Here is a 26,668-nt window from a genome sequence, read left to right on the forward strand (position 1 = left end):
TACTAGCAATAAAACTATGATACGCTGACAGTGTATCACCTCATGATAATGACAAACTTCACTGGGCATGACATTATCAAGCCACCACACATGTCTTTCCACTGTTGATTAAACATCAATTGATTGGGAAAATTGATAAGCTCATCTGGCACATTATGCACAACCTTACACAGAATACTGGTACCAGTGTACTTTTTTTATGAACCTTCTAGAACTTAAGAACAGTTACATTCGCAGATATGGAACGACATGACTACTGTATAAGCTGTTATTTTCGCGTACAGATATTTTCGCGAATGAGTAGGTCACAGACAGTTTTGTGGGATGTTATTTTCGAGAGTTTGTGCACATGACTATCAACTCAAGATATTTTCGAGTGTTGTTAAATTTGCGATCCAACAGTGATTCCCAAAATTTGTGAAAATTAAACCCTCGCGAAAATAACAGCTTATACAGTAGTATTGTACATGCCCTTATATGTCCCAGGCATGTGATGTATGCACTTGCTTTATTTTGTGCACTGCACTCTGTAGTTGCTTATGTTTAAATTATTGCTTTATTTAAACAATGAAAAGATATGATCATATGTCACAAGCAATCTATTCAACTCATTCAAAGGAGTTCAATCTTTATAGTTACTCTAAACTACACATCCACTATCCCATTAAATCCCCACATGTGAATGCATGGCTCGGGCAAATGAGTTTACAAATCTTCAATAATATATATAACTCTATATTGGGATGTCCCTGGGAATATATGAAAAATTAGTCCATGAATTTCCTGTTGTTGTTGGGCCCAAACAGCTTGGTTCGTATTTCAGGAAGCATCTGAAAAAAAGGAAAGCAGACAAAAGTATTGGTCATACTACATGTATGTGTGGGTTACAGTAACTATTCGTACAAAACAAAAACTTCTTCACATTTTCAAACTGTCGAATCAGCAAACACATACACACTTTTCATTTCTTTTGTAAAGGGTTCTTTACCTGTAAAGAAAGAAATATTTGCAACATGAAATTTTTGCAAATTGCCACTAGCCTCCAGTGCATTACAGTGTAGACAAGAACTTTTAATTTTAATTTAAATCAAAATGCACACAAAAATTTCTGGTTTTACAGTATGCCACAGTCTACAGTATTTCTTATTTCAGGTTGCAGGATGGTCCATGGAAAGTTTTAGCATGCAATTGTATTGCAGGACCTTGCCAGAATTTTGGATGCCAGCTTATTCGCTGGATTCAATATTTAATACTGAGGCTACATGAGCACTAGAGTACATCCAGAACTGTGTAAGGGCTGCAACAAAACATTCATGCATAAATATCCAGACTTTTCCCTGCAATATTTCAAAGTTTTGAGTTGTGGAGTGCTTGTGTTGGACTTCTGGCTGTTCAGATCTTTCTGGAGGTATGAATGTGTCAGACTTGGGCATTTGTTGTCATACAGATCTATCACCTGGTAACAATTTCCCCCATGACGTATCATCAGTGGTCAGCCCTCATTTATGTAACTAAGGTGATGACATCTTTTGTGATATTTTTAAAAAGTGTCTGAATTATTCCTAGTCATTTGACCGGGATCATACATTTAATATCCTGAGCCAAGTGCATATACCTCTACTCCATTATTCACCAATAAAATTGAAGAAAAAAAAAAATAGAAGGAACAAAATGTAAAATACCTTTTGAGTTCAGGTTTTATTCTTTTACACAGGGCAATTTTATAGAAACCAAGATTTGAAACTAGTGAAAATGCATTCATATCTTGCTAACATATTACTTTACAAAAAGAGATAAAGAGAGAAAGAATTAGGATAGAAAGACAGATGGATAGATAGATACCTTTAGATAGATAGATAGATAGATAAATAGATACAAAGATAGAGAGAGAGATAGAGGAAGAGAAAGAGAAAAAGAAGGAAAGAAAAATGTGCAATGCCACCTGTAACATACCTGTCTGCTGAGAAGATCTAGTCTCTTCTCCAGGGTATTTTCCACTTTGATCTTCCCATTGGGAGTATACATATCTACACCTCCGCTCCTACAGGCAAAGAGAACCATCAGAGAAGAGAAATTGAGTAGCTGCGTATGGATGCTTTCATCTTGCTAAGTCTACACTCGCTACTGTCTAAGGCATTTGGAAAGGAAACTCCCAAATCATCTGTGTCTGGTGTTTGTGTACCTCATCAGAAACAACTGTCATCTCAGGTGAAATATTTGCATCCCGATCCAAAATTCATCAAGAAATGATTTATCTCTGTAAGACACTTCCCTTTCGAAACAGTGCTACAGGACACATTCATATATTTCTCGGTGGTCTTATTTTGGCAAATTTCACAAGCCAACTGTACATAAGCATACAATGCGCCAAAATATTGCTTCCTGCAACACAGATACACTGCATATATTCTCTAAGTGGGGAAGACCATCAACTCTACTACAGGCGACTCCTATCATAACAGTCTTTGGGACCACCAGTTTTCTTTTGTTATATCAAATGTTTGTCATAGTCTTGCAATAAAGTATATATAATACACAATATAGAGGTATACAAAGAGGGACATGAATTTTCACTTTGCTGGAATGAGATTTTTGTCATTACCATGTTTGCTATAACAGGAGCGCCCTCTATGTCAAAAGACAATATATTCATATTTCATTTCATCCCCATGGTCCTAGATGCAAAGATAACAGATTACAAAATTGCCTTTAAAAGTCATGAAATGTAATGCTTGCAAAAATACTTGGCATACACATAAATGTAATGCACGCCATTGCTCCAGACTCTTACATCACATGACACTTTTCAAGCTAGTTAGCATGTTTCTATGACATCCTACTAGTTTCATGTGAACACTTCATCCTAGGCAATACATTATTCAAATAATTGCAAGAGGCAGATTACAAAGTCAGACAGGCTAGTCAAAGCCAAGCTAGCTACTTCATCTGACTCGTCAAAACAAAAAGTTCTAAGCTTAATCTCAGCAATTTTTTTTAGTTTTGTAAGCCATGCTGAGGATTTATATAATGAGGGTGAGTTTTACCAGGGAGGTGGGAAGATCCCACCTCCCTGGTTTTACACAGGTTTAAATCACTGCAAGAAAAAAAATTGGTGGCTGCTGGCTGTGTTAGCAAGGTGGCCAATATACACAGTGTTTTTAACATGCCATTTCTCCCTGGGGATTTTTCAATGGTAGCATATGGCAGGTAACCGCTAAGGCAGGTTTGACTGCTTTTTTGTTTTGTTTTGTTTTGTTTTTTTGGTATACATACCAATTTATGTATGAGAACATCATATTTTATTCATTTATACATTTTTTTTTTTTCAGTTTGCTTATTATAATAAATATTATACTTTTCTTTTTCTTTTTTTGCAAATGGAGGGCAAATTTCTGTATCTTTCCAGCTGATAAAGAATCTTAATTCTCGAATTACTACCCTGCTCACCTCAGACTAGTTCTTCTTCAATACTTGTAGATGAACAAGCTCAACATAAATTTCATGAAGCAATATTTATCAAAAATTTCCAGCCTGTCCTCTGTGCCTGCATACTTACACTTCAGGGGAAAGGAAGTTCTCTTGGTCTACAACCACATTGCATTCTTTCTTGGTTGCCTCCCTGTAGCTCCTCACTGCATCAGGTACTGCTTCCTGTGGGTGTGAGATGGAACAGAACAGCATATAACAATGGTGAGGAAATATGACAAAAAATGTATGAGAAGATAGACAACAAAATACAGTGAAAAGACAATGTAACACATAATGAGGACAATGGAATAAAGAGAGAAGTGGCTAAGCAATGTGTTTCATTTTAATACACTGTCAAGAAACTCAATGATTCAGTAAAGAAAAAGCTTAAAGAACTCAACATCACTTAAAGGAAGGCTGCACACTGGCACTGGTCCGACAGTCCCTGACCAGTAAAAAGCACTGTTGGACCAGTAACTTTTTCAGGAATGGACCAGTAAAAAATTGAAAAACTGGGTACCTACTGGTTTGAGAGACAGGCTGGACTAGTAGAAAAAAAGTGAGTTAGTGTGCAGCCCTGCTTAAAGATCCAGTATTTTGGGAATACCTTGGAGTAAGAAGGTTGGCCCAGCTTGGATATATCTGAGAACCCCTTTAATGAATTGTGTACAGCTTTGTCACTGATCTATATGTAAGTACACACACTGCTGAAGAATCTTGATTGTAGTTGACCATCACCAATGAGCACACACTACGATGCACATATCTGCTGACCTTTGCTACTTCCGTTTTCTAATGTACCTCGGTGGGCAGTGAATGAATCAAAGCTACTCATGAGTCCCCATACTACTAGATCTTTAATGAATACCTCTTAAAGATCATAAATCAATACAATTTTGTAGTTTTCTTAAGTTTTTCTTTAAGTTTTATGTTTTCTTCTAGTTCTATATTCTTATCTTTGCATTACTAATACCTAAATCACACTCCTAGGATCAAATGGGTACAGAATGACCTCAAACAGAGTTGAATGCTACTGTGACTAGCATAAGGTAGTGGCAGAGGTAGAAAAGCAGTTGCAGTCTGGATGCTGCTCTAACATTCACAAGTTTTAAGACTTGCCTTGACAAGGCTGACATCACACTCCTTACACCTGACGACCACATTTGGTTCCAGGAGCTGGTACAGACCCTGGCTGAGCAGGCCCTTGATCACCTCCTTGTACTGGGACCTGTTCTTGGTCAGTTCCGTCAGCCGCTCCTGGGCCTCATCCAGCACGGCTTGGACGTGGTCTTCGCGGCACTTGAGAACCTTGAGACGAGCCTGATTCAGCATGTTGGACTGCAGGCTGAAGTAACAGAAATAAGACAAAGGCAATCTTGAAGACACATGCTCAAACTTACTGAGTACAGGTCAATATATTGTTCCCTCACTCTCATCAATGTACCTCTTCAACTGCCTTCTTTGATCTCTCTGAAATCATAGTCATCTCCAGCTGACAACATCTTGGGCTTCTGTACTTCTGTACAGTTTACTTTATGAGATGACAAAATTATTGGACAAGAAATAGTTCATATCATCTCCATAATATTGACTTTTGAAAGTGATGCAAACACAGTAACCATGAGGGATCCGTAATAATGTTTTATACTCCTTATGATAAAAACTGGAATAAGTGATAACAAACAAACGAACAAACAACTACTACAACTTGTAGTAAAGCCTTATGTATTCAAACTGCACTTACATTTTCTTTTGCAGATCCAGATTTTTCTCCTTCCTGCCATAGAAATCTGTGATCTTTATCCTCTGCTGCTGAACAAGACGTCCCTTTTCAATTTGGAATTCTTCTTCGGCCTATTTCATGACAAAGTTACAGGATTCAAAGAGAGACAGAAAATGGGAAAAATAAAGAGCAAAATATACACAAGTAGTAAAGGAGGTATGTTGTATACACAATGTAAGATAAAGATAGTGACAGAGAAAATAATAAATAAAGTAAATGGCAATGGAAAGACCACCATACAACCAGTCAGTCCGCAGCGTGAGCGAAAACGCACATATTTATTCAAGTCGTATGCACGGCTGAGCGGTGCTTGCATACGTAATGAGCAGATACATGGTCATGAATAAATCCGTGTAGAACGAGTATTTCTTGTCAGTTTTCGACACTTTTAATATTGACTGAAAGAGAAAACATTAGCAAATATGCTCATGATCAAAATAAAACGGAAAAGAAGAATATAGAATATCAAAATCTCTCTCGAATTCGGTATTGTATTCAAAAATATTCCTTCACGTTTGACGCCAAAAAACTAACCTGAAATCTTTCATGCCCCTCTAAAATATGGTGAAGACAATGTCCGCTAAAGTATATAGTATCACAATAAGGGCAAGTTTTCTCATCTTCACTTCAATACGGGTCAGGAACTAGCAAAATTCAGAGACATGTCTAGCGTCGAGTTTAAAAAGATTATCCTCGCGTTCGCACCGGAATTCTGGGTCTGTGATTGGTCGAAATCTGTCGCAAGACGCGGCGTGTCGCATCGCGTAGTATCCATTGGCTGCTGACTCAATGCTGTGAGTTCAAAAACTATGTATCAGATAGAAGTGTCATTGATATGAGTAATAGCTGAATAGTGTACAATTGAGTTGGAGGTAATTTGAAAATGAAAGCCTATATTAGTTTCATGAAATCCATGATTTTCTTTAATGTTAGGTTCCAGATTGTGATCGAATTTTCACTCTCTATACAAAACTTGAACTTTACACAGAAACCAATGATGTGTATGTGAGTGTGCACTTACAATGACCGTGAACAATGGACCTGGCTACCACCTGTCTCGAGCTCTGCAGCAAGGCACATGAATGCTTTATCAATTATTCATGCGGATTGCCCTGAGCACTGCTAGTCTGAATTCTTGACACAGGGTGAAATGCATGCACATGAAAGAAGTAAGCACATGTTTCCATGTGCTTGCACACACCACATTTCAGAATGAACAAAGACTAGCTGCGATAGTGGAATTCCTCATGAAGCATTCCAATCCTGGTCATTGTCCACGACCATATTGTCTGGGTATCAACAACACACTCCACGCGTGTTCATTCACTACCCCACTTCCGGTAAGAAAACATAATTTGCCTTGTTTTCAACAGCAAAATTCACAACCTTAAAAATGGTGCCCCTCTTCGTTTTTTAATTGATCATACTCGCTCAAGTTTCACGATTGTGAAATCGAAGAAATTACCGAGATCTATTTTCAATACCAGTCAGGAACTAGCAAAACATCAGACTATGATCTAAAAGCTTCTTGAACACTGGCAAAATAATAGTTTACTTTGATGCTAAAGTGGACTACTATATTGAGATGAAAAATAGGGAAATTAGGTATCAAATTAATGGGCATAATCAGCTCTATAACCTACCCAACCATCCTGGGTCAAACAATGCACTGCGAAAGCTATGAAAGCTGTTATTGTGACCTCTGCAAAAACTCTCGCAAAGTATCGCGAAATTTCGTCAGTCTCAAGGGCACAAACTGCGCAAACGTGATTCTGAATAAAATTGTCGTTCGTGCCTCATTATCGCACGCGCTGCGGACTGACTGGATACAGAAGATTTTTATCTGGGGTGGGGGTATCTCCCCTCCCCTACCCAAACTCTTTTTGTTTTTTCAAATAATATTTATTCACTTCCATTCAAATAATACCAGAAACATCAATTCACTTTAGTATCACTGTACGTAAATGTAACAGAATCATTTCTTTAATAAAGGTGACAACATTTTTCAATATAACAAGTAAAATAACAATAGTACAGCTGTACTCCCAACAAATTACTTTCTCCAAAATGCAATTATATTACACTGTATATCTACAATAAAACACATCCCCCAAAACAATTATCCCTTCCTATGTTTCCAAACAATATACAGGGTGTACCTTTGAACTCCCCAAAAACATAAAACCCTTCCATATTGAGATCTCCCCTCCCCTTTAAAATCCAGCCCATTACCAGAATGGCATCAATCTGTCTTCTATCCTTCCTTTCATCCCCTTAATTCCCAGTCAAAAAACAAACAAAACAAAACAAAACACAGACACACACATACAACATGGACAGACAAAACTGTTGCATTTTCGTCTGTCCATGTTGCATACATTTGTTCATTACACACTACTGTATGTCTAGAAATGGTAAGAACAATGTTCAATAGAATTTTAAAGAGCTCTGTTTGTATCTTTTCTGATCAAATAATTACAAATTTTGAAGGCCATTCAGTTGAAAAACAACAAAGTTTGAATAATTTAACCTTCATATGTGCAGATGTCTGTCCAGCATTGCATACACTGTTACGCTGAAATTTTTCATTTTGGCAAAAATTCTGGCACAGTATTACTAGTACATTGGAAACAAAAAAATAAAGCTACATCCCTGAAATGCCCTTTTTACTGTAGAAATGCTCATCTATTTTTGCACACTAGCCCATCACATTATCACACTGACATCAATGAATCATTTCATTTATCACCTTATCATTACATACAGTAACATAGAGAAGATGAAAAAATCACTCTCTTTTCCAAACACCGTGAACTTTACTGGTAAAAGAATACTGAGCGTGGCAAATAGAGCAAAATATGGTTTGAAAGGCCAAACAAATGATGATGTACTTGTATGGGCCACAGTGATAAGTCATTCCTTTTCACATCAACATTATGAAATGAAAGGAAAGAGTGAAACAACTCTTTGCTGTGTTAAAAAATAAAATTGTGGTGTGTACCTGCCTCAACAATACAGTCTGATGCTGTCAGCAGGCCATGCCACCCAACAGTAATGATTGAATCTCATATTCTAAAAACAAAACAACTTCCTAAAACCACTGACTCTATGGATGCATTCTACTACTCCTAACTACTGTACTATGCTAGCATATTCCAAACTGATGATGAGGAATATCAACCTACATGTATCTACATACTGTATGTACAAATTGTAGCTTGGTTGCGACTCCTGGATGGTGTATACTACATTGAGGAAGTGACTGAGAACCATCGTCCCTGGCTTCCTCTGCTTCAGTTTTGATCTGACCGCGTCAGTTGTGCGGCATGTTACATTTCTGATCTAACTCTCTCTCTCACAAAAAATGCATTATCAGACACATAGAGTGCAAAAATAAATGTACATAATGCTTTTATGTACCTGTTTAAAAAGTAGAACTAAAGCCATCCTGAACATCATTCACTTTTTTTTTTTGGTCTAAAACAATAATCTTTGGGTGCATATAATGTACTCATAGTTGAGTGTATGCAAAAAAAAAAAAACTCACCATACCAGTACTCTAGAATTATTAGATTATCAGCATTCATCTCCCAATGACACCACTACATTTATATATTGTAATATCACATTTAACATGCACTGTGGTATGTATCTGGAAAGAATTTCTAAGTAAATATATTTTCTTGCCTTGTAGTAGGTACAGGAATTTACGGCATAAATAGGGGAGTCATCGGATCAGATGACGTCATAATAACATACAGTACTACTATTATCATTTTGTGATCACTGGTTTAATTTCCTATGAGTTTTCACTAATTAGGCATGTTACTCTTGTTAACTGCTAGGGTTAAATCTCTCCTTCACAAATATTCCATTGAGACAGTATCATCTAAATCAAGGATATATTGGTAACTGGATAAACTTAGAACTAAACTTACCTTTGCATCTATTTCTTCTGCTTTCTCCTTGGCCTCCTGATCGATGAAAGCCATCATATGCTGGATCTGCAAGTGATCAGAATGTATCAATGCTGCAGTGAAATTTTAATTTTAAATGTGATATGACAATGGACACAAGTAACGAATCAAAATAAAAACCCTTTTGAAGATACTGTTACATTGTAGAACCTATTTGTCAATTCTGTCAACATGGAGCTGGTTTTAAACTATTTACACAGAGAAAGTCATTGACATTGTACACTATTGCTTGGCACCAAATCATGTGTCCAAAAGTATTGAAAGTGATGTACACATGTAACATGTAGACCTCTTCTGGCTCTAGTACATTTTTGCGGCTACAAAGTTATTTTCATAAACATGCTCATCAAACATCAGTTTTTGCATTTGTCCTTATCCCTACCCTACCTAGTCCGACCAGACGCCGTGCTTCGCACCAGCTCGCGACACTTGTGTACAGCGACAGGGCTGTGTATACTGTAAAAGTGGAAATTTTCGTGGTGTTGAAATTTTCGCACATTTCGCGCAACCAGAAGGTAGCGCGAAAATAAAAACACGCGAAAATTTTTGCATGCCATATGGATAGACTATGTCCCAGAAGTTGATGTCTTGATTCCATGTAATTAAAAACACGCGAAACTCTTCTTACCCGGCCAGGAGCGAAAAATTAGTCGCGCGAAAATATCCACTTTTACAGTATTTAGTTATCCAAACAGTGTAACGTCAGGTAGAATAAGCAAAAAGTGACAAAAAAGGACTGGGCAACATACAGTCTTGTTACAGTTGTATATGATAATGAAGAAAACAACAACAGCAATGATATCCAGATTTCTATACTAAGACTTTTTAGGCCTGATACTATATCCTATACCTCACCACATTTTATTCTAGTTGTGAAATGTGAACTCCAGATCGATTGGCTTCATAAAAACATTGGTACTACTACTAGTAAGCACTGTTCATTCTATTACAGGCGAGGCGCAGGCTCTACCCACAAACAGATTTCTCGAGTTCTTGCACCTGCACAAGTAAAATATTCTACGTCAATGGAATCTTGAACATTTACCTGCTTTTGGACATCTTCGTCACTTAAGGCCATGATGAAACTCAAAATGAGAACAACCTGGGGCGGATACGAGAGATTTTGTGGGATATACACTGCAGAGAGAGAAAACTAGTAGATCTAATTGATGCTTTCGTACGCCACAAAATGCACTTTCGTCACGTAACTTCAGCGGCACACACAGTGTACAGCATCGCAGAGCATAGAGAAACGTAGGGGTATTGTATGGAGGAATGGTAGCCTTTCCATCAAACCGGTCTCGCGTACCGGTCATGTGCTTTCATGCAGCTCGTGAGCGAGAAGCTGTAAGATCGAGAGCACGCCAACGACGCGCGCATGAGTAATTACACAGAAAATTCATATAGACCAATGCGGATACGTGCGTGTACATCCCATCAGGTGACACCGCCACTCACTCTTGTTTCAACCAGGGAGGTGGCACCTTTTAACCAACACCCCACCTAAGCACCCCACCGTCTCCTTTAGCATCGGAGACTATAATGCATTGCAAATAAAATCAAAGAAGCCGACTGGGAGAACTTTCTTTCAAATCGGACCCTAACGTTAGAAGTGAAAAAAAAAATCCCATTGACCTGTGTAGACTCTACAAAAGGTCTTCATTAGGTCTAAATATTTCTTTATGCCAAATATGGAAACAAACACCCACACCATCTTTCGTATCAAAGTATCTATTGTTGCAAGAACCTACTAATGACACCCTTTGTAATACATTGTAGTTGGTAAGACTTCACGCTAAAACATGCACGCATGTACACATGCTACAGCAATATCAAAAATGAGATGGAGTAATGACGTCACAGTTTAAAATTCTAGACTTTTGTATAATGTCTATGATCATTTACCCTCTCTGGAAGAAATAACAACAACAACAACACGAAAATCCTTGTGGTAGGCATGGTACATATTTCTTTTCTTTTGTATACTCAATGTCTTCTTTAATTAGGCGGCTACTATTTGGCTTGTTACATGTTTATCCAATTTGAACGTGCCGTAGTGGCATTGCCTACTTTAATGGTTGCCAATAAACTCGAGCTATTATGCAATGGATTGGCATCATAGTTTGCATGACACTTTCCTAATTCGAAACAGAACTATTTATTGTTACGGATAGTTATCATTCTCTTTTGAGGATGTAGCCTAACCATGGCAGACGGAGATCTTGTGTGTAGGCCTATACCATTACCGTTCCCTCTAAAATAGGCACTGAGTAAGGGGCAAAACACTTTTGAAATTAGTTTTCTTCCGTGTCTCCCTCTGCAAATGAAATTTGTAAGATCGCTACTGCTTATCTAAAATTAGCAAATCATCTGTACAGTTCGAATCCCACTGGTTCCTTTTTCCCAACATGTTTGTTAAAATTATAGATCAGTAGTTGCGATCTTATACATTTCGTTTGTAGAGGGAGACAAAAAATGAAGAAAACTCACACCTTACATGGCCGGCGGAACCGGGGGGGGGGGGGGGGGGGGGGCTCGGCCCCTCCCCCCCCCCCACTTTTTGTGCACCATACAAAGGAATACATAAGCTGTCATCACTTTGAGCCCCCCACTTTTTTTTTAACCCGAAAGTATTACGTGAGTGGCGCTAAAGAGATCTTGAAGTGTGAGAGCGGTAAGGTTATGTTTTTCCGCTGAAGACCCCACCCCCCTTTTTTTTGGCTTGTTAGCTGAAGAAACCTGGAAATGGAAGGGGAGAGATGAACTAGGACTTTTTTGTTGAAGTGCCCCCCCCCCCCCAACTTTTGAAAACGCTCTGCCGACCCTGCCTTAACCTTCACCTCTGCTTAAATCTCTTGCTTTCAACTTTTTTTTTAATTAGGTGTTTAACAACCAACTATAACAATAACAAAAAACAAAGATTGGTAATACAAACTTTTGAAACGTTGCCTAATCTATTGTGCTTAGGAGAAATAACATTGTTATCAGATTTAACAAAAGAAAGAAAAGATTGAAGTACTGGGCTTCTCTTTTCTAAACCTATACATCAGCAATAAATATAAAAGCGGGTACACAAAAGAAAATAGTATAGTTTACACAGAAATAGTTTTGGTGGTCTTTGCTACAACCAAATAATCTTAGGAAAAATGACAGTTGTATTCCTCTCTTAAGTTTTAGGCTCAAATACTTTCCTAACTGGTGACTCTTGGAGTGTCCCTCGGACTCGGAGGACATATCAAAACAGAGGTCCCGTGTGTGAGAGAGTCACAACTCATGCAGAGGTCCCGCTTGCATTCATTCATTGCAAAGAGCAGGGTGCATAACCCGGCGAAGTGGTCCGTCTCACATCCAACTGGATTAGGGCAAATTATTAGGGCTATCCAGCCATCTTCTCAGATGGAAAATGAACTCACCACATCATTATATGGAGCCAGCATGAGCGGAGTTATACGGAATCGTGCAGGTACACATGAGAAATAACACAAATCATTGAAGACGGTCAGATATTTCAGTGGAAGGTGATTTAACAATGTTAGGCCTATGTTGTTCACTTCAAGATTTTGTTGAGGTTTTAGTTAGTTCAATGTTAGTAAAGGGATCTATAGTATTGGTGGATCGAGGTGAGGATTGGGTTTTAGAGTTTTTGCGAGGACCATGAAGGTACTTATGAAATAGAGAGCATACCATTTTAAGAGGAATTCAAAGTTTATTAGATTATCCATTTTTGATAGCCGAGGCATTAAAAACCCCCCAAACAAACAAACAAACAAACAAACAAACAAACAAACAAACAAACAAACAAACCCAAAGTAAAACAAAACGATCCTAATAACGGGTACCGTGGGTCCCATCTTTTCTTAGAATTTCCTCATTTTGGATATCTCGGCCATTTCAAAACCCATTTTCGTCAGACAAACGTTGAATCCCTCTTGGAATTGCGTGCTCTTTTATTTCGCAAGAGGTTTATCATTATCTCACCAAAACATAATTATTATAGAAACCTGAAGTAAGGTGTCAACCAACTACGATGCCTTTGAAATATTGTGAAAATTATTTCAAGAATTCCTTGAGGTTACAATAAATGCGTTGCATCTGCGTTTGGAACAAACCAAATGACTACACATCTATACATATTTGTCATATTTTTTTATAGTTACACATTTCACAGAGTGACGACATTGCTTGTGACATCAAAGCTCATCGATCTTTGGTGACACAATTTCACAAATTTAGTGCACTATTTGGAAAAATCGCCAGAGGAATGTCTTGATCCAAAATACAATAGAGAACTATATAAAAAAAAAAGAAAGTCCTTTGAGTAGGCATCGAGTCTTGTAAGTGAATATGTATACTTATATAGTACAACTTGTATCATGCGATTTGGAAGTGTCACTGCCCTGCGGCGCCTCAACGTTGCCCTGACTTTTTACCACCAGCAACAAACACGGCCACGGGCCACTCACTAGCGGGATATTTGGAAGCTGTTGTTGCGTTTGGAAGGGCGAGGGTAGAACGGATTTGCACGCGCTAATCACTAGCATTCTCTAATCTCTGGAGTGGAAGATGGACACGTCTGTGAAAAAGTGTGACTACACCTTTGATACAAGGGATAGCGTGACTTGTGTTGAATTTTCACCGTTTGAATCGTCATCACCTTTGATTGCATACGGCGGCAATTTGAGAGTAAGCGTGGGAACATGCAGATTTCAGGTATGTTTTGATCGCGTTGCCTTGATGTGGACCCATATACTGAAATCTGTGTAGTGTTGAGGTATTAATGTATTGGGCCGAGTCCATTTATCCAACAATATCCTTCGTCGGGTCTAGCTTCTGTTGATACGGTAGGAAAGCTTCAACTCAACTCAGAAGTTACTATAACTATTCTGCATGGGATTGTTCTGGAAGTCGAAACTTGACCAGTGTATGCTTGCAGGGTATCGGGTGTTTTCTTAAAGGCGATATGCACGAACTCACAAGTCACAAACAAAGGCAAAGCAACCTCTGTTGAACCAGATAACCATGGCATAACACTAACAGTACAATTGACTTGTATATCAATCCCAGCTAACAGTAAGCACCATGTGCTGTGTGTACTAATTGTAGTGCAGTGTGTCCTGATGCAGCGATGGATGAATGCTCTTTTTAATTGGTATAGAAATAGTCTACCACTGTACCAGTGCTAGTAAATTTTTACCAGTTTACAACATGTTCATCCTCACACAGGAAACTCAGTCAATGTCAATGACAATGATTCCAGTCATTTCTCAGTATTAATAATCATAGACCCAGTCTTCCGTGAATGGGCAATCATTGTATTATTGATATTAGATTTGACATGCATTTATTCTAAATTTATTCCTACTATGAGTCTAGTATGATTATGACTGTGCTTATTTTAACATACAGGAGGAAGATAAACTTCTGTCTGGTTGTGAGTACAAGCACATCAGAGACTTTCATCATGGGACACGCGTCACATACATCGCATGGAGTCCTGTGTCATCGCTAGATATCTTGCCAAGATGTCTCAGGTAATGTGAAACAACCTTTGTGTGGAATTCATGATACTGTTACAATATATTTTTGTGACTGATTTTATAGTGCAAGCCTTAGTTTGACTCTAAGAGTCTAAGTTCTACTGTGAATATTCAAACTGCAAGACACCAAAGTAACGTTAATAAGATATTCTCTACTGTTAAAAAACAAAAAAAAAACCATGGAGAAGTAGAGCTAAATCAATGTAATGGCCACCTGATTAGACTGTCAGTGAAATCACTTGTTTGTATCAAATCATACATCATAATATACACAAAGAGACCTTAAACTTGGACAACTTACAAGTTTGTGAGAAAATTGTAAATTCATCCAAGATGTTAGGATCAACTTGACCATAAATCTACTGCATAAATACCATGGTTTTCTTTCTTGTCAACTGGCAATATCTGATAATGTGAGATGACTTTTGTTATCAAATATATATTTCATTTCCTTAAAACTTGAAAGATAATTTCATGTTCCTACTTGCCATTTTTTTTTTATAGATTGTATGTGACACCACCATAAGAGATGTGTTATTTCTTTAAGTGTAGTTTATGCTACCTTAATTGGAATGTTTTGTTTTTTATGAACAGCTAAAACTTATCATTATTCTGCTGTTTAGATTTTGTACAGCTGGAGCAGATAGCAAAATACGGGTGTTCAGCTCAGACTTGAAAGACCAAGACACTGTTCAGGTAGGAAAGATTGTGGAATATAACCTTCATGGCAGTACTTACAATTTCTGTATTTTCATATAATATTATTCTATTGCTGAAATTTGTCAGAGGAAATAGTATCAACTACATCATTCCTTTCCCTCAGTAATGTAGTTATCATTTGAAACTTTAAGTGACACAGTGGACTCCTGTTATAACGAAGTCCTCGGGACCGGCAGTTTTCTTTCGTTACAATCGAAATTTCATTATAACCGATCAAATAAACAATAAGAATACATAAAGTGGATAATGTTACGGCCCAAAGTTTTACTTGGCTATAACCGTGTTCGTTATAATGGGAGTGCACTGTAGTCTACATTTTATCCCCATTGACTTCTTCCTTCAGCTGCACTCATTGTCAATTGTACTGGAATAGTAAAGTTAACTTTTGAATCATGATTTCTTCACAATGAAGATATTCTGTTTGAGTTTGCTTTTTTTTTTTGCTTTTGTTTTGTTTTGTTTTGTTTTTAGAAATTCAGGAAAAGGACAACAACAATGACTGAATGAAATAAATTTTTGTACTTGATCACATGTCACTGAATTCAGTAAAATTGTAACAAAGCTAAAAACTGAAGATAGATGTAGTATACACAATTTTCTGTGAAGTATTGAGAATGCTAAGTTGTTAAGGAATAGCTGACAGTTTCTCTAGTTTCACCATTGGCTACATTAAAGTAGTGAAGTTGACTTAGAACTTGAACATTTGTGGCATGCAGTTAGCACAGAGATTGCTGGATTTTTTTGTTTGTTATTAATATAATTATTTTAGTTTGTTACTAGTGATACTTGAAAAGCATTCAGCTTTGTGGATTGCATCACATTGTTGGCAGATTTGGTATTTCAGTAATGTATGTGATGGAACATGCTTTTTTCCTTTTCCTAGGTAATAAAGGGCCATAAAGACTATGTGAATGCCCTAACCTTTGAACCAATCAAAGGGGAGATCATAGCTAGTGTAAGTGACGATTACTCATGTCGACTGTGGGATCTAGACGGCAGGCAAAGGATGATGTTTCCTCTAAAGTCAGCTGGAATGTCAGTATGCTGGAACCAGAATGATCCAAATAAGGTATTCTTTTCATGATCATTTGTTGGAAGAAATTTATTCACCGTTTATTCAAAATGTCATAATACGGTGTCAGCTATTGCATAATTTATTTTCAAACGAGGAAATATTGCTGGGAAGTAGGAAGTGTATGTAGCAGAGCATTTAAATTGATACAGACCTGTTATAACAGTTGACCTGATATTTCATCGATGCATTGTTTTGCTTTCTTTTGCTTTGTTTTTGCTCTGTATTGAAGCTCAAGAGGTGTAGAGCAGTGGTAAGCTAACATGAAACATTCTAATAGTAATGAATTCATAATATTTTAGAATGAATTTTGATATGAGAATTGATTTGAAATTGGGGGTGAAGATAAAGCTTCACATTTTCACCATTTACATGATTACCACTTATGGGTACTTGAGAAGGATTGGACACATTTAAATTCACTTTGATGTCACTTTCATTTGTCTGCAGCTAATGGTTGCTGAAAAGAATGGTACCCTTCGTTTCTACGATCTGATCAGCGAGCAGCCTTTCATGTCACTGGAGACAGGGCGGCCTAGACTGATGTGTGCTGACTGGAGTCTGTGTGACCCCACCAGGGTGGGTGCCATCGTTGGTGGGGAATGGATGGTTTGGGACATCACACGCTCCAGGTACAATAACAGCAGGAAAAGGAAAATATCAACAATAAGGCTGACAGCCTTTTTCGTGGCATGAAATTTTTGCGAGTTGCCTCTAACATTCAATGTGTATAGTGTAGACAAGAACTTTCATGTGCAGTTTAATCTTGCGAATCTTGGCTCTTGCGAAATTCACGAAATCAAAATGGCCGCAAACATTCCTCGCTTTACAGTATGGTAACTGACTCTCATGTAATGGCATCGTAGTCTTAATGAATGAATCAAAGACCATTTTCTTTGTGAATTCTGAATAGAGCAATTATTTTTAAAATTTAGACCTAACAGTTATGATATCAAATAAGCTGCAAATATTGTATTATGATTGAAGGCTAAACAAAGTTGATTTCATGTACTCGCGTCATAATTTTCTTGATAATGATATGACAATAGGGGAAGACATCTTGATGCTATTGACCATATTCTGTCAATCTGCAGCCAGCCGCAAGACTCTGAACTGGCACATGGGGAAGGCGGAGGCGAGTTCAGGTGGTGTCGGTCTAGTGAGAACCTCTTTGCCACCACAGGCAGGCCCAACAATGAGATCAAGGTCTATCATCTTGGCCATCATCAGGTCTGTAAACCGGCTTCAGATCCTTGGCAGTCATATGGATAAAATATCCCTTCAGCATTTTTGCTGTGTTGTTTTCTGCACAGCACAAAAAACACAACAAAAACAAAACAAAAACAAAACACAAGGAAACAAAGAAAGGCTATACATCTTAAAACTTAAAGAAAATGATTTACTAAATGAAATCAATTTATAAATTTCAAGAGATTTTGTTACAGATGTGCTTTTGGAATCTCAAAATAGAATGCATTCAGAGCAGCATACACTGTATGGGGTCTCAAATTTTTGCCATGTTTTCCATGTAAAGTATTGCTTGTAAAGTATTGCTTGTATATTCTTGTGAGTTTCCTATCCAAAGGATGTTTTATTTCAAAAGAGGCTTGGGAAATACTGATGCAGTTCCCTAATGCTCCTACAGACTTTTATGATCACTCCTGTCTGCCATTTCTTTGGAGTCTTGAGACATTTGTGGCCAATTGTATGATATCCTCAACACTATCTGTATACACTTACATCCAGGTGCCCCTAGAACAGAAAAGATTAAAGGAGACCTCCAGATGATTTTCAGATTTTTACATTTGAACAACTGTAAATTAGTTATACTGAAGACAGAGTTTAAGAATTTATGATAATTGAAATGAAGAATAAGAATATTTTCAAAATTTATAACAAATTGCAATGAACAAGGATGATGACATGGCAGGGTTGCCATAAGAATGTGCGAGTTGGGGCTCAAGGAAGCAGGACAAAAGAAGAAGGCATGCATAGATTGTACACAGGTGAACTTGCAAGCAAGCGGTATTGTAAGGGAATTACACTTCTACATTTCTGAAATATGTGAGCCTCCTATGTCATCATCCTTGTTCAGTGTAATTTGTTCCAAGTTTTTCAAAGTATTGTTTCTCTGCTCAAGAACAACTATAAATTCCACAAATCTATACATGGAGCTGTTGATTTAGGTACTACATGATGTAAAATTATGAAAATCGTTTGGAATGCCCCTTTAATGAGCATTTGCCAATGGTACATGTACTACAGTTTTAACTTGTTTGCTACTTTCCTGTGGTGAAATCAAATTTCAATCAAAAATATCAAAAATAAATATATAAATATCAAAATATCATCTTTTGATACCGGTGTATCATTTTCCAACTCCAGGTACCAGTGAGTGAGAGCCTGCCCATTCTTGGGGGTCTGTCCTGGCACGCCTTCCTGCCTGTGTGTGCCATCGGTGGCGACAAGCGAGTACATCTCTACCCAGCAGAACCTTGATATTTGTAATCCCTTTAATCAATAGGATATATTTTTCTTTCTTTGTATGTATTTAATACCATGTTTTCAAGAGATGTTGACATGTATAGCTGTCTGCATGTATGTAAGAAATTAATTTCACTACGTTACCATTCCTTTTCATACAACCAAATCGCTATTTTGCCCAAAAGTGCTGATGATCTTTTATGCGTGAAGTTGTACTTTTCACTTGTAATTGCAGCTGCAAGCAGTCTTTTGGTCGTAATGGTTCTGTTTTTTTTTTTTAATTTAGCTTGGTAAAGTTGATAATACTTAATTATTGAAAGAAAATATATTTGGACTGGATGATAGACTATTCACATTTTTGTAATAGCCTCTTAATGGCCGGAAAGACGACAAGAATTTTTGAACTACATGATTGCCTTAGGATGCAGCAAATCTGCTTGTCTGTGCTGTTCTCTGTCTGGAGTATACCTTACAAGCAAATCAATGTTGCAAAGGTGTACTGCATTGCTAGTCTCATGAATTGCCTGCTAAAAAACTAGAAAGGCATTACTGCCATTGAAGGTCTGGAGAATAAGATCCTCTCTTCTGATGTGACATTTAATTCATGAGACATTTTGACATTCAATTTCGATTGGAAAATGACTAAATCACTGTAAAGCTTCAATAATAGTTGGTAGTTAGTAAAAGTGGATTAAATCTCACAATGTAAAATGTACTGAATCTCTGCAGAAATGTGTGATTGGCCAGCATGTTCTCTGTGCTGATAATCATACATATGCAGTGCAGTTCAAAATGGCAAGTACCACGGTAGGTATTCTATGCCTCTACACACACAAATGTTGTTGTCTTGTACATGTACAACTCTGTTAAATGTAGAGTAGACAAGCAGCTGTTGGACCAAAGGAGATGCAGTGATTTGTGTAAAGCTCCAACTTTCCTGAAGATGAAATACTGTATACGCCGAATATTTCGCGAGGTTTGTATTTTTGCAAATTTTGAGAGTCAGTTGCTATTTGCAAAATTAAAGACGCGAAAATATTGACTCTGATCCCGATATGAATGTGACGTACACGTATACATTTCTCCATTCAGTTCAGTACTCCATGATCGCGAATTTAACCACTCGCGAAACTGTCGGGAAGTCCTGATTCGCGAAAATGTAGACTCGCTAAATATATGGCGTATACAGTACTTGTTCAGATTACTGGTGGATCTCAGTTGAAACAAGACATGGTGTGTGGGATGAAATCTGACTAACTCTGCTAACCAATGCAGATGAAGTTGTCATGCTGTATTGAGGCTCTTGACATGATAGACTTGCCTTTCGTAATTCAAATCATGAGGACAAGGTCATGCAGTGTCTGAATGAAGAACCTCATGATAAAAAGGACCTGAAAACCATGACACTTACCATAGCAGGTTTCTCAATAGGTCAGGATGCAAAAACAAGAAATAGAAAGAGCTTGGACTGGCAGAATCCCCGACTTATCAGAGGGTTCTTTTGATCCACTCTTAATCACATGGTTCCACTGTACAATATGCATGCAGCGGAGTTCAACCTGTGCATTTTGCATCAATGAAAGATACACACTGTACCATTATATATGTACGTGTACTTGCACTGCATCTGTCCAATAGCTCACACTTGTGCACAACTTGTTTGTACTATGCAAGGTGACTCTGCTTCCCCTGTTTGCTGTGATAATAGAAAAGGTTTCTCAGTAAAATTACTCAAATATTTTCAGGGCATTTAGTGGTGTGCACACCACTGTAGATGCATGAAACCTACTTAATGCTGTGGACTGTAGTTCTACTAGTAAGACATATCTGCCAACAAGGTCTTTCTTGTACAATGACAAAGAGAAATGCAGAAGGCACTTTAATTCGTTTTTCAGACGTAGGAAATGTGTGCCTGGAAAAAATAGCAAAGACATAGCAATTAACCTCAGAGACCAAATACAATTTGTATTAGACCTGAAAGGGAACATTGCATGCATTTTGACAGAGCTACAGTATTTTGCATTCTGTGTTATCAATCTCCTTTCTGCCAATGTGTAAATATTTAGAACGTTTCATTACATGTGAAAATGTACTGTAAAACACCAAAATAAAATCAAAACCAACAGTAAATGGTTTATAAATATTCTACAGATACTTGATGTCAGTCTTCATTCCTGTATGATTTTAGTGAATTTACAGAAATTGAAAGTGCATGGTACTGTATGTAATTGAGAGAGAGAGGACTTAGGAACAGCCAGTATATGACTGGAAGGGTGTGCCTGTGTATTTATGAGTGTGTGTGCATACAAGTAGTATAGGAGAAAAGATAACTGAAACAGTAAGCATTGTACAAGTCCAAAGTAGGCTAATGGGGTCATGTGAAAGTGACTATCCAATGCCTACATAACATACTCTGGGTGAACACACACACACACACACACACGCATTCACATACTAAATGTACTTTTACTAGGTAAACTGCAGTGCTCTTGCCTCATCACCACTGGAAATTTTTACATGAAAAAAAAAAAGTGATTTAATGTTTTCTATTTAGCCTACAAATAGACATGGCTTTGAAAAAGCTTCACAAAGATGTGTCCAAATGGATATGTCGGTGTTTTTCCTCCATTTAGTGGTGCATTGTTTGATCAATGTAAGATGGCTCTGACTTCCCAGGATCTAGTGATATCACACAGTACTGATTCTCAACCAGATTTTACTAATAATAATAATGACAAACACACAATCACATTGGCACACAAGTAACTACACGTAGAGTCATACCTTGACAGGCATGTCGTGAATGTATTTCATTACATATGCCACTGCCATTTGCAACTCGTATGAATATGGTAATCATACTGTCATGTCTGACCCCTCAGACACCAATTAATAAGTGAAATAGAAATCAAACATACATAATAAGAACGCATTTCTAAGATTGGAGCAGTAATGCAATAGAACCGATTTCTAGGTGTGCTCACACAAAAAGATGGGAGAGGAATTCTTTCCGACTTCCAGACACCATTTTTTTACAAATTTTCTGTTGAATGTTGTACATGTACTGTGAGGAGGTTTCCTGCCTGCAGAATCTATACTTACAAATGTTGGTGCAATATGAAGTGATTCTGAATTTTCAATCATTATAGCAATAATAGTTATCAGTAAATGGTCATACACTTTTGAGACTCATAACTGGCTACTCATGCACTCAATATACCTCATTCGTTCCAACTCGAACTCCACTTTGGTGCAGTGTGCCTTCTTGTATGGCCATTTTGTGCTGCTTCAAGCAGAAATTACACATCAAATGTAGTAAACACAGCATTGAAGAGGTGCAAATACCATCTGGAAATAGTATCTTCCAACTACAGCTTTTGCATCAACAATACATGTATACACTTTTGTCTATTTCTGGAAAGGATTTTGTATGACTATGCATAGAGTATGAAAATCATAAAATCAATTTGCCGTTAGCTATTTGATAAACTATTCCCACTGTGAAAGTGTCGGTCCCTGCTGCAGCATTGGACTTTACAGCTGTAAAAAAAACTGCTTCATCTCTTGCCCCATCTGACCATAAGTATGCACTATTCATGGTCTATTCTTCACAGCTGGAGCCCTAAGTTGTCATCCCCAAGAGCCCAGTCTAAGCAAGCAGTATCGTGACTTTTCAAAAGCATATTGAAAATGACACAATGACTTCATTTTGACCTCAACATTCAAAGAATCGTTGCTTACCGGGTAATACTCACTTCTCTAATGCAGAATATCGTACTTTAAGAGGTATATTTCTTTGATATGAATATATGTGTGGCAAATGCTTCTGTACTATTGACTTGCAGACTGATATCAGCAGATAATCATGTTCAAACCATGCACACTTTTACATTGCACATATTGCATCACAGGCTTGAAGTCGCAAGCAGACAGGTCATCTAAAATCCTCTGCCATCTATGACCAGTGACCTTTTCCAGCATATCCGCACTATCGGCATGTCACCTTTTCTTATCACTTTCATAATACTTCTGGTGATAAGTCTTCCTCGTCAAGTGTTCCATGCATGAAACGTCAACAAGGTCGCAAATTTTGCAGCAGGAGATCCAACAGATTGTTTCATGCCCTCAGCACATGTCAGTGTATGATGTCAAATGCTAAACCAGTTAGGAACACCACCTCTCCGTGATAATAACTTGGCGGCTTTCTTCTCCTTATCCTTTAGCTCCTCTGCCATTTCTTCGTTCTTCTTCTCCTCCGTGTCAGGGAACAACTCTGGGAATTCAAATGTCTGTCCTTCAGCCTACGTGACCAAAACATAAAAAGTGTACACAAATGATACACTGCAAGTTTGGAATTTCAAATTTCTGCCAAAGGCACATGTAATCACCTTATCAAGTTAAAAACATATCTACTTTATCTGTGCCTACACTTGACAATACTTGTATATGATTGCATAACTTTTTAAAGTGTCTGAAACTAACATCAACAATCATATCTTATACAAGGAATGTGTCTGAGCAGCAGAGCACTCTTACATAATGTGTCACTTTTATACAACTACACAGTAATAACGAATGATACATGATTTATTTCACACTCTATATTCTTTAGCTGGGGCTTACACAAAATGCTTTGCACAATTTGTATTAGTTTATCTTCCAACAACTTGTCAAAACAAGCTTCTGAAAAAACAATCAAACAAACAAACAGGTGTGATGATTTGATAGATGATAAAACTATGCTTTCATTTGCTTATACCCAATATTCCAAGGCTTCCAACAGTTTAAAAAAATTGTCTGTAGAACAAACATGTGTATGCTTCGTGTTTTAATAGATAAGTCGGGGAAATTATTTGAAGTGATACTGTGCAAATGTTTTATGCCAATTATTCAAGTTATAATTCAGTAATATGATGTATATGTACCATGTATGCCTGCCATAATATTCATCTTTGAAAAGACCAAGACGAAACAAAATGTACTTTACCAGAGTGACATAAGCCAGCTTGTAATCTTCCCGCAGCTTGACCCTCTGGTTCTTGTGGTTCCGGTCGAAGGGCACATAAACTATTCTGGTATTAACTCTGGCCACAGGAACTTTGTAGATGTTTTGAAGGTAGTTCTTGATGTCAAACTTTGTCATCCTGTAGGAGCATGGGAACAAAACAACACAAAACACATCGATGGTTTATTATGGCTAAATGTCACTCCATACAGACAAAGTGGAATGTGGGGTTTAGAAATAAGAGACAAAGTCTTCATCAAATATATCATGAATAACGCCATCACAATGAAAATATGTACAATGCATATAAAGTAAATATTACAGAGGGGGACTAGTCTTCATAACCTTATTTTGTTTGCTTTCTTATTTTACTCAGAGAAACCACATGATTGGCCAATTAAAACAAACACCTTTTGTTGCAGGAAATGACAGAAAACAAAATGGTAGTTAACAAACATTAGAAGGTACTTAATATCAGAACAAGTTTTTACACTTCCTAATTATGTAACAAATACTGACGGTGTTTGGCACTATTCTAATCTTAATGTGGGATGTAACCTAAGACAGTTCGTAACAGCAGGTCGCAATCAAATTTACAATGTGGACTTACTGTAAATCACACTCAAATGTGACCATATTCGGTGGCATTGGTTTTTTGTTCTTTATCAGCTTCATGCAGAAATCTGTGAAGAACACTCTTCGCTGTGGATTTCCAAAGAAGTACAATGGGTATCTGTTTTAGAATTAAGGAAAAGTAAAGAAAAACAAGTAGAGTTTATCACATTTATCAGAAAATAAACAAATTACTTCTGCTTAAACCATACAAATATGAAAACTAAGATTGACTTCATATTAAGTGACCCCTTCTCCTTAAAAAAAAAAAAAAATAATAATTGTTTTTTTTTTTTGGGGGGGGGGGGGACAAAAAACATAATCTGAATCCCTATCTGTAAGTACACAAAAGTGGAAGACTTTCATATGATCAACAACAAAAAAAATCAGCTAAATGACACTGCTTTAAGATATCAACATATTTTCATACTTACTAGGCACAATGCATGATAACATTCTTTAAAAATTCTCTCAGGGCTGTACAAGCAAGCACAAGATTTCACATTCTTTTGAATTTTGTGAATAACAATGCTTGCTTGAAACAATAAAAATATTGAACAAATTCTCATAACTTTAAGCACTTCTAAAGGCAATTTGCATGTGACCAGTAACATGATGAGTGACACTACCCAATATTGTATCTCTTCCTTTTTTCTCCTTTTCTCTATCTCTTTCAGTTAACAGTACACCCCTGAAATGATAACGAGAGTATTTTACTTGCCAGGTACAAATTGATAAAATTATCTGCAGTGGTGTTAGCACTTCCAAAAGTAACTCTATAACAATACTCCATGGCAGTTCTCCCACCTTACTCAAAGCTTCTCTGCTTTTAATTTTGAATAATCTGGACAATATGTTTCACTGCTTTTACTTTAAAGAATCACTATCATCATTTCAAATCAGGTGACAGTTTATCTCTTCATTCATATTCTGCCTGCAGTGTGAATTCTTCCTTACTTCATGAAGTCACCAATACGTCTGGAAGGCAGGCAATGATTACAATTGGTATTCCTTTCTTGTTACATAACACAACTGTTATCCAAGTAAGCATTTAATCTCTTTCACTTGAAATGAATAGGGGTAGTAAAGAGAGAAAAAGATTGAACATCATACCTTGATTTGGACATCTTGACAATTCACAGAATGTGGTAATAATGAAATTGATAAATGCTGTCCTGGAGCGATCTGTAACTTCCAATGTTCCTGATTGGTTTGTGAGTGGATATAAGTTCAGTCACACATGGAGGAATCTTCTGATGTTCAGAGCCTGCAAAAAAAAAGGGGGGGGAGGGGAGGGAAGGGGCATAATGCAATGAGAAAGTTATTAAAACAATTCACTTTTTGTTGTTCTGTGAGGAGATCAACTGCTCCAAAAGTAAAAGCCATATGACATCAGAGTATTACAACAAATACAGTATGTCTCCCATTAACCTGAATGTTAAACATGGCAAGGGGCCCACACTCTCTCTAAGCAGGTAAACTTTTTGGCAAACTTCAACCAACAGCAGTGGTGAGCCTACTTAACTGCAAAACACAGCCCGAACGCCAAAGGCAAAGTGCTCCCACAGTATAACTGTGTGCAAGGAGCGCCCCAGGGTTATGGTGAGCCCAGTGATGACTGTTTCGTGTACACACAAACAAAAACTGCTAATTTAAGTACTCATTTATTCCACGAACTATGACACTCACAACACAGATTGGAATGCACTACCACGACCAGGGCCGGCGGAGCGATTTTAAAAGTGTGGGGGCCCACTTCCGGGTTTCATGAGCAAACAAGCAAAAAAAAAAAGGTCCTCAGCTCATCTCTCCCCTTCCATTTCCGGGTTTCTTCAGCTGACAAGCAAAAAAAAAAAACATAAAAAAAGGGTCTTCACTGGAAAAACATAACATTACCGCGCTCACATTTCAAGGTCTCTATTTCTTTTTAGTGCCACGAATGTACTTCCAGGTTAAAAAAAGTGGTGGGGGGGGGGGCCCAAAGTGATAACATCTTATGTATTCCTCTGT

General features: G+C 37.5%; 3 protein-coding genes across 3 annotated transcripts; 1 reads left to right on the forward strand and 2 right to left on the reverse strand.

The window, feature by feature from the left end:
- Nucleotides 1–237: 237 nt before the first annotated feature.
- Nucleotides 238–10,429, reverse strand: LOC139729466 (V-type proton ATPase subunit E-like). The gene is made up of 7 exons (XM_071640389.1): nucleotides 10,274–10,429; nucleotides 9,190–9,255; nucleotides 5,213–5,322; nucleotides 4,588–4,813; nucleotides 3,557–3,651; nucleotides 1,954–2,041; nucleotides 238–830 (listed from the first exon to the last, which is right to left on the reverse strand). Exons 1-7 carry the CDS (start codon nucleotides 10,304–10,306, stop codon nucleotides 768–770), a joined length of 681 nt encoding a protein of 226 aa, XP_071496490.1. The 5' UTR covers nucleotides 10,307–10,429; the 3' UTR covers nucleotides 238–767.
- Nucleotides 10,430–13,768: 3,339 nt separating this feature from the next.
- LOC139729467 (nucleoporin Nup37-like) lies at nucleotides 13,769–19,069 on the forward strand. The gene is made up of 7 exons (XM_071640390.1): nucleotides 13,769–13,938; nucleotides 14,635–14,759; nucleotides 15,389–15,461; nucleotides 16,369–16,554; nucleotides 17,008–17,189; nucleotides 17,652–17,787; nucleotides 18,943–19,069. The coding sequence occupies exons 1-7, from the start codon at nucleotides 13,792–13,794 to the stop codon at nucleotides 19,054–19,056; spliced, it is 963 nt and encodes a 320-aa protein (XP_071496491.1). The 5' UTR covers nucleotides 13,769–13,791; the 3' UTR covers nucleotides 19,057–19,069.
- Nucleotides 19,070–22,548: 3,479 nt separating this feature from the next.
- LOC139729468 (large ribosomal subunit protein uL23m-like) lies at nucleotides 22,549–25,785 on the reverse strand. Its single transcript, XM_071640391.1, has 4 exons — nucleotides 25,772–25,785; nucleotides 24,657–24,779; nucleotides 24,029–24,185; nucleotides 22,549–23,342 (listed from the first exon to the last, which is right to left on the reverse strand). The coding sequence occupies exons 1-4, from the start codon at nucleotides 25,783–25,785 to the stop codon at nucleotides 23,190–23,192; spliced, it is 447 nt and encodes a 148-aa protein (XP_071496492.1). The 3' UTR covers nucleotides 22,549–23,189.
- Between the last annotated feature and the right edge of the window lie 883 nt (nucleotides 25,786–26,668).

Source organism: Diadema antillarum, unplaced genomic scaffold, assembly GCF_040938485.1.
Source record: "Diadema antillarum isolate AM-2024a unplaced genomic scaffold, OU_Dant_1.0 seq00000243_RagTag, whole genome shotgun sequence".
NCBI lineage: Eukaryota > Metazoa > Echinodermata > Echinoidea > Diadematoida > Diadematidae > Diadema > Diadema antillarum.

Coding starts and splice junctions, on each gene's coding strand:
- LOC139729466 (XM_071640389.1), bottom strand. CDS start 10,306: ATGGCCTTAAGTGACGAAGATGTCCAAAAGCAG. Junction 3,652..4,587: donor GTGATGTCAGCCTTGTCAAG/GCAAGTCTTAAA, acceptor TCACACCCACAG/GAAGCAGTACCTGATGCAGT. Junction 2,042..3,556: donor AACTTCCTTTCCCCTGAAGT/GTAAGTATGCAG, acceptor CTTTGCCTGTAG/GAGCGGAGGTGTAGATATGT.
- LOC139729467 (XM_071640390.1), top strand. CDS start 13,792: ATGGACACGTCTGTGAAAAAGTGTGACTACACCTTTGATACAAGGGAT. Junction 14,760..15,388: donor ATCTTGCCAAGATGTCTCAG/GTAATGTGAAAC, acceptor TCTGCTGTTTAG/ATTTTGTACAGCTGGAGCAG. Junction 17,190..17,651: donor TGGGACATCACACGCTCCAG/GTACAATAACAG, acceptor GTCAATCTGCAG/CCAGCCGCAAGACTCTGAAC.
- LOC139729468 (XM_071640391.1), bottom strand. Junction 24,186..24,656: donor ACATTTGAGTGTGATTTACA/GTAAGTCCACAT, acceptor ATGCTCCTACAG/GATGACAAAGTTTGACATCA. Junction 23,343..24,028: donor AGCTGGCTTATGTCACTCTG/GTAAAGTACATT, acceptor TTGGTCACGTAG/GCTGAAGGACAGACATTTGA.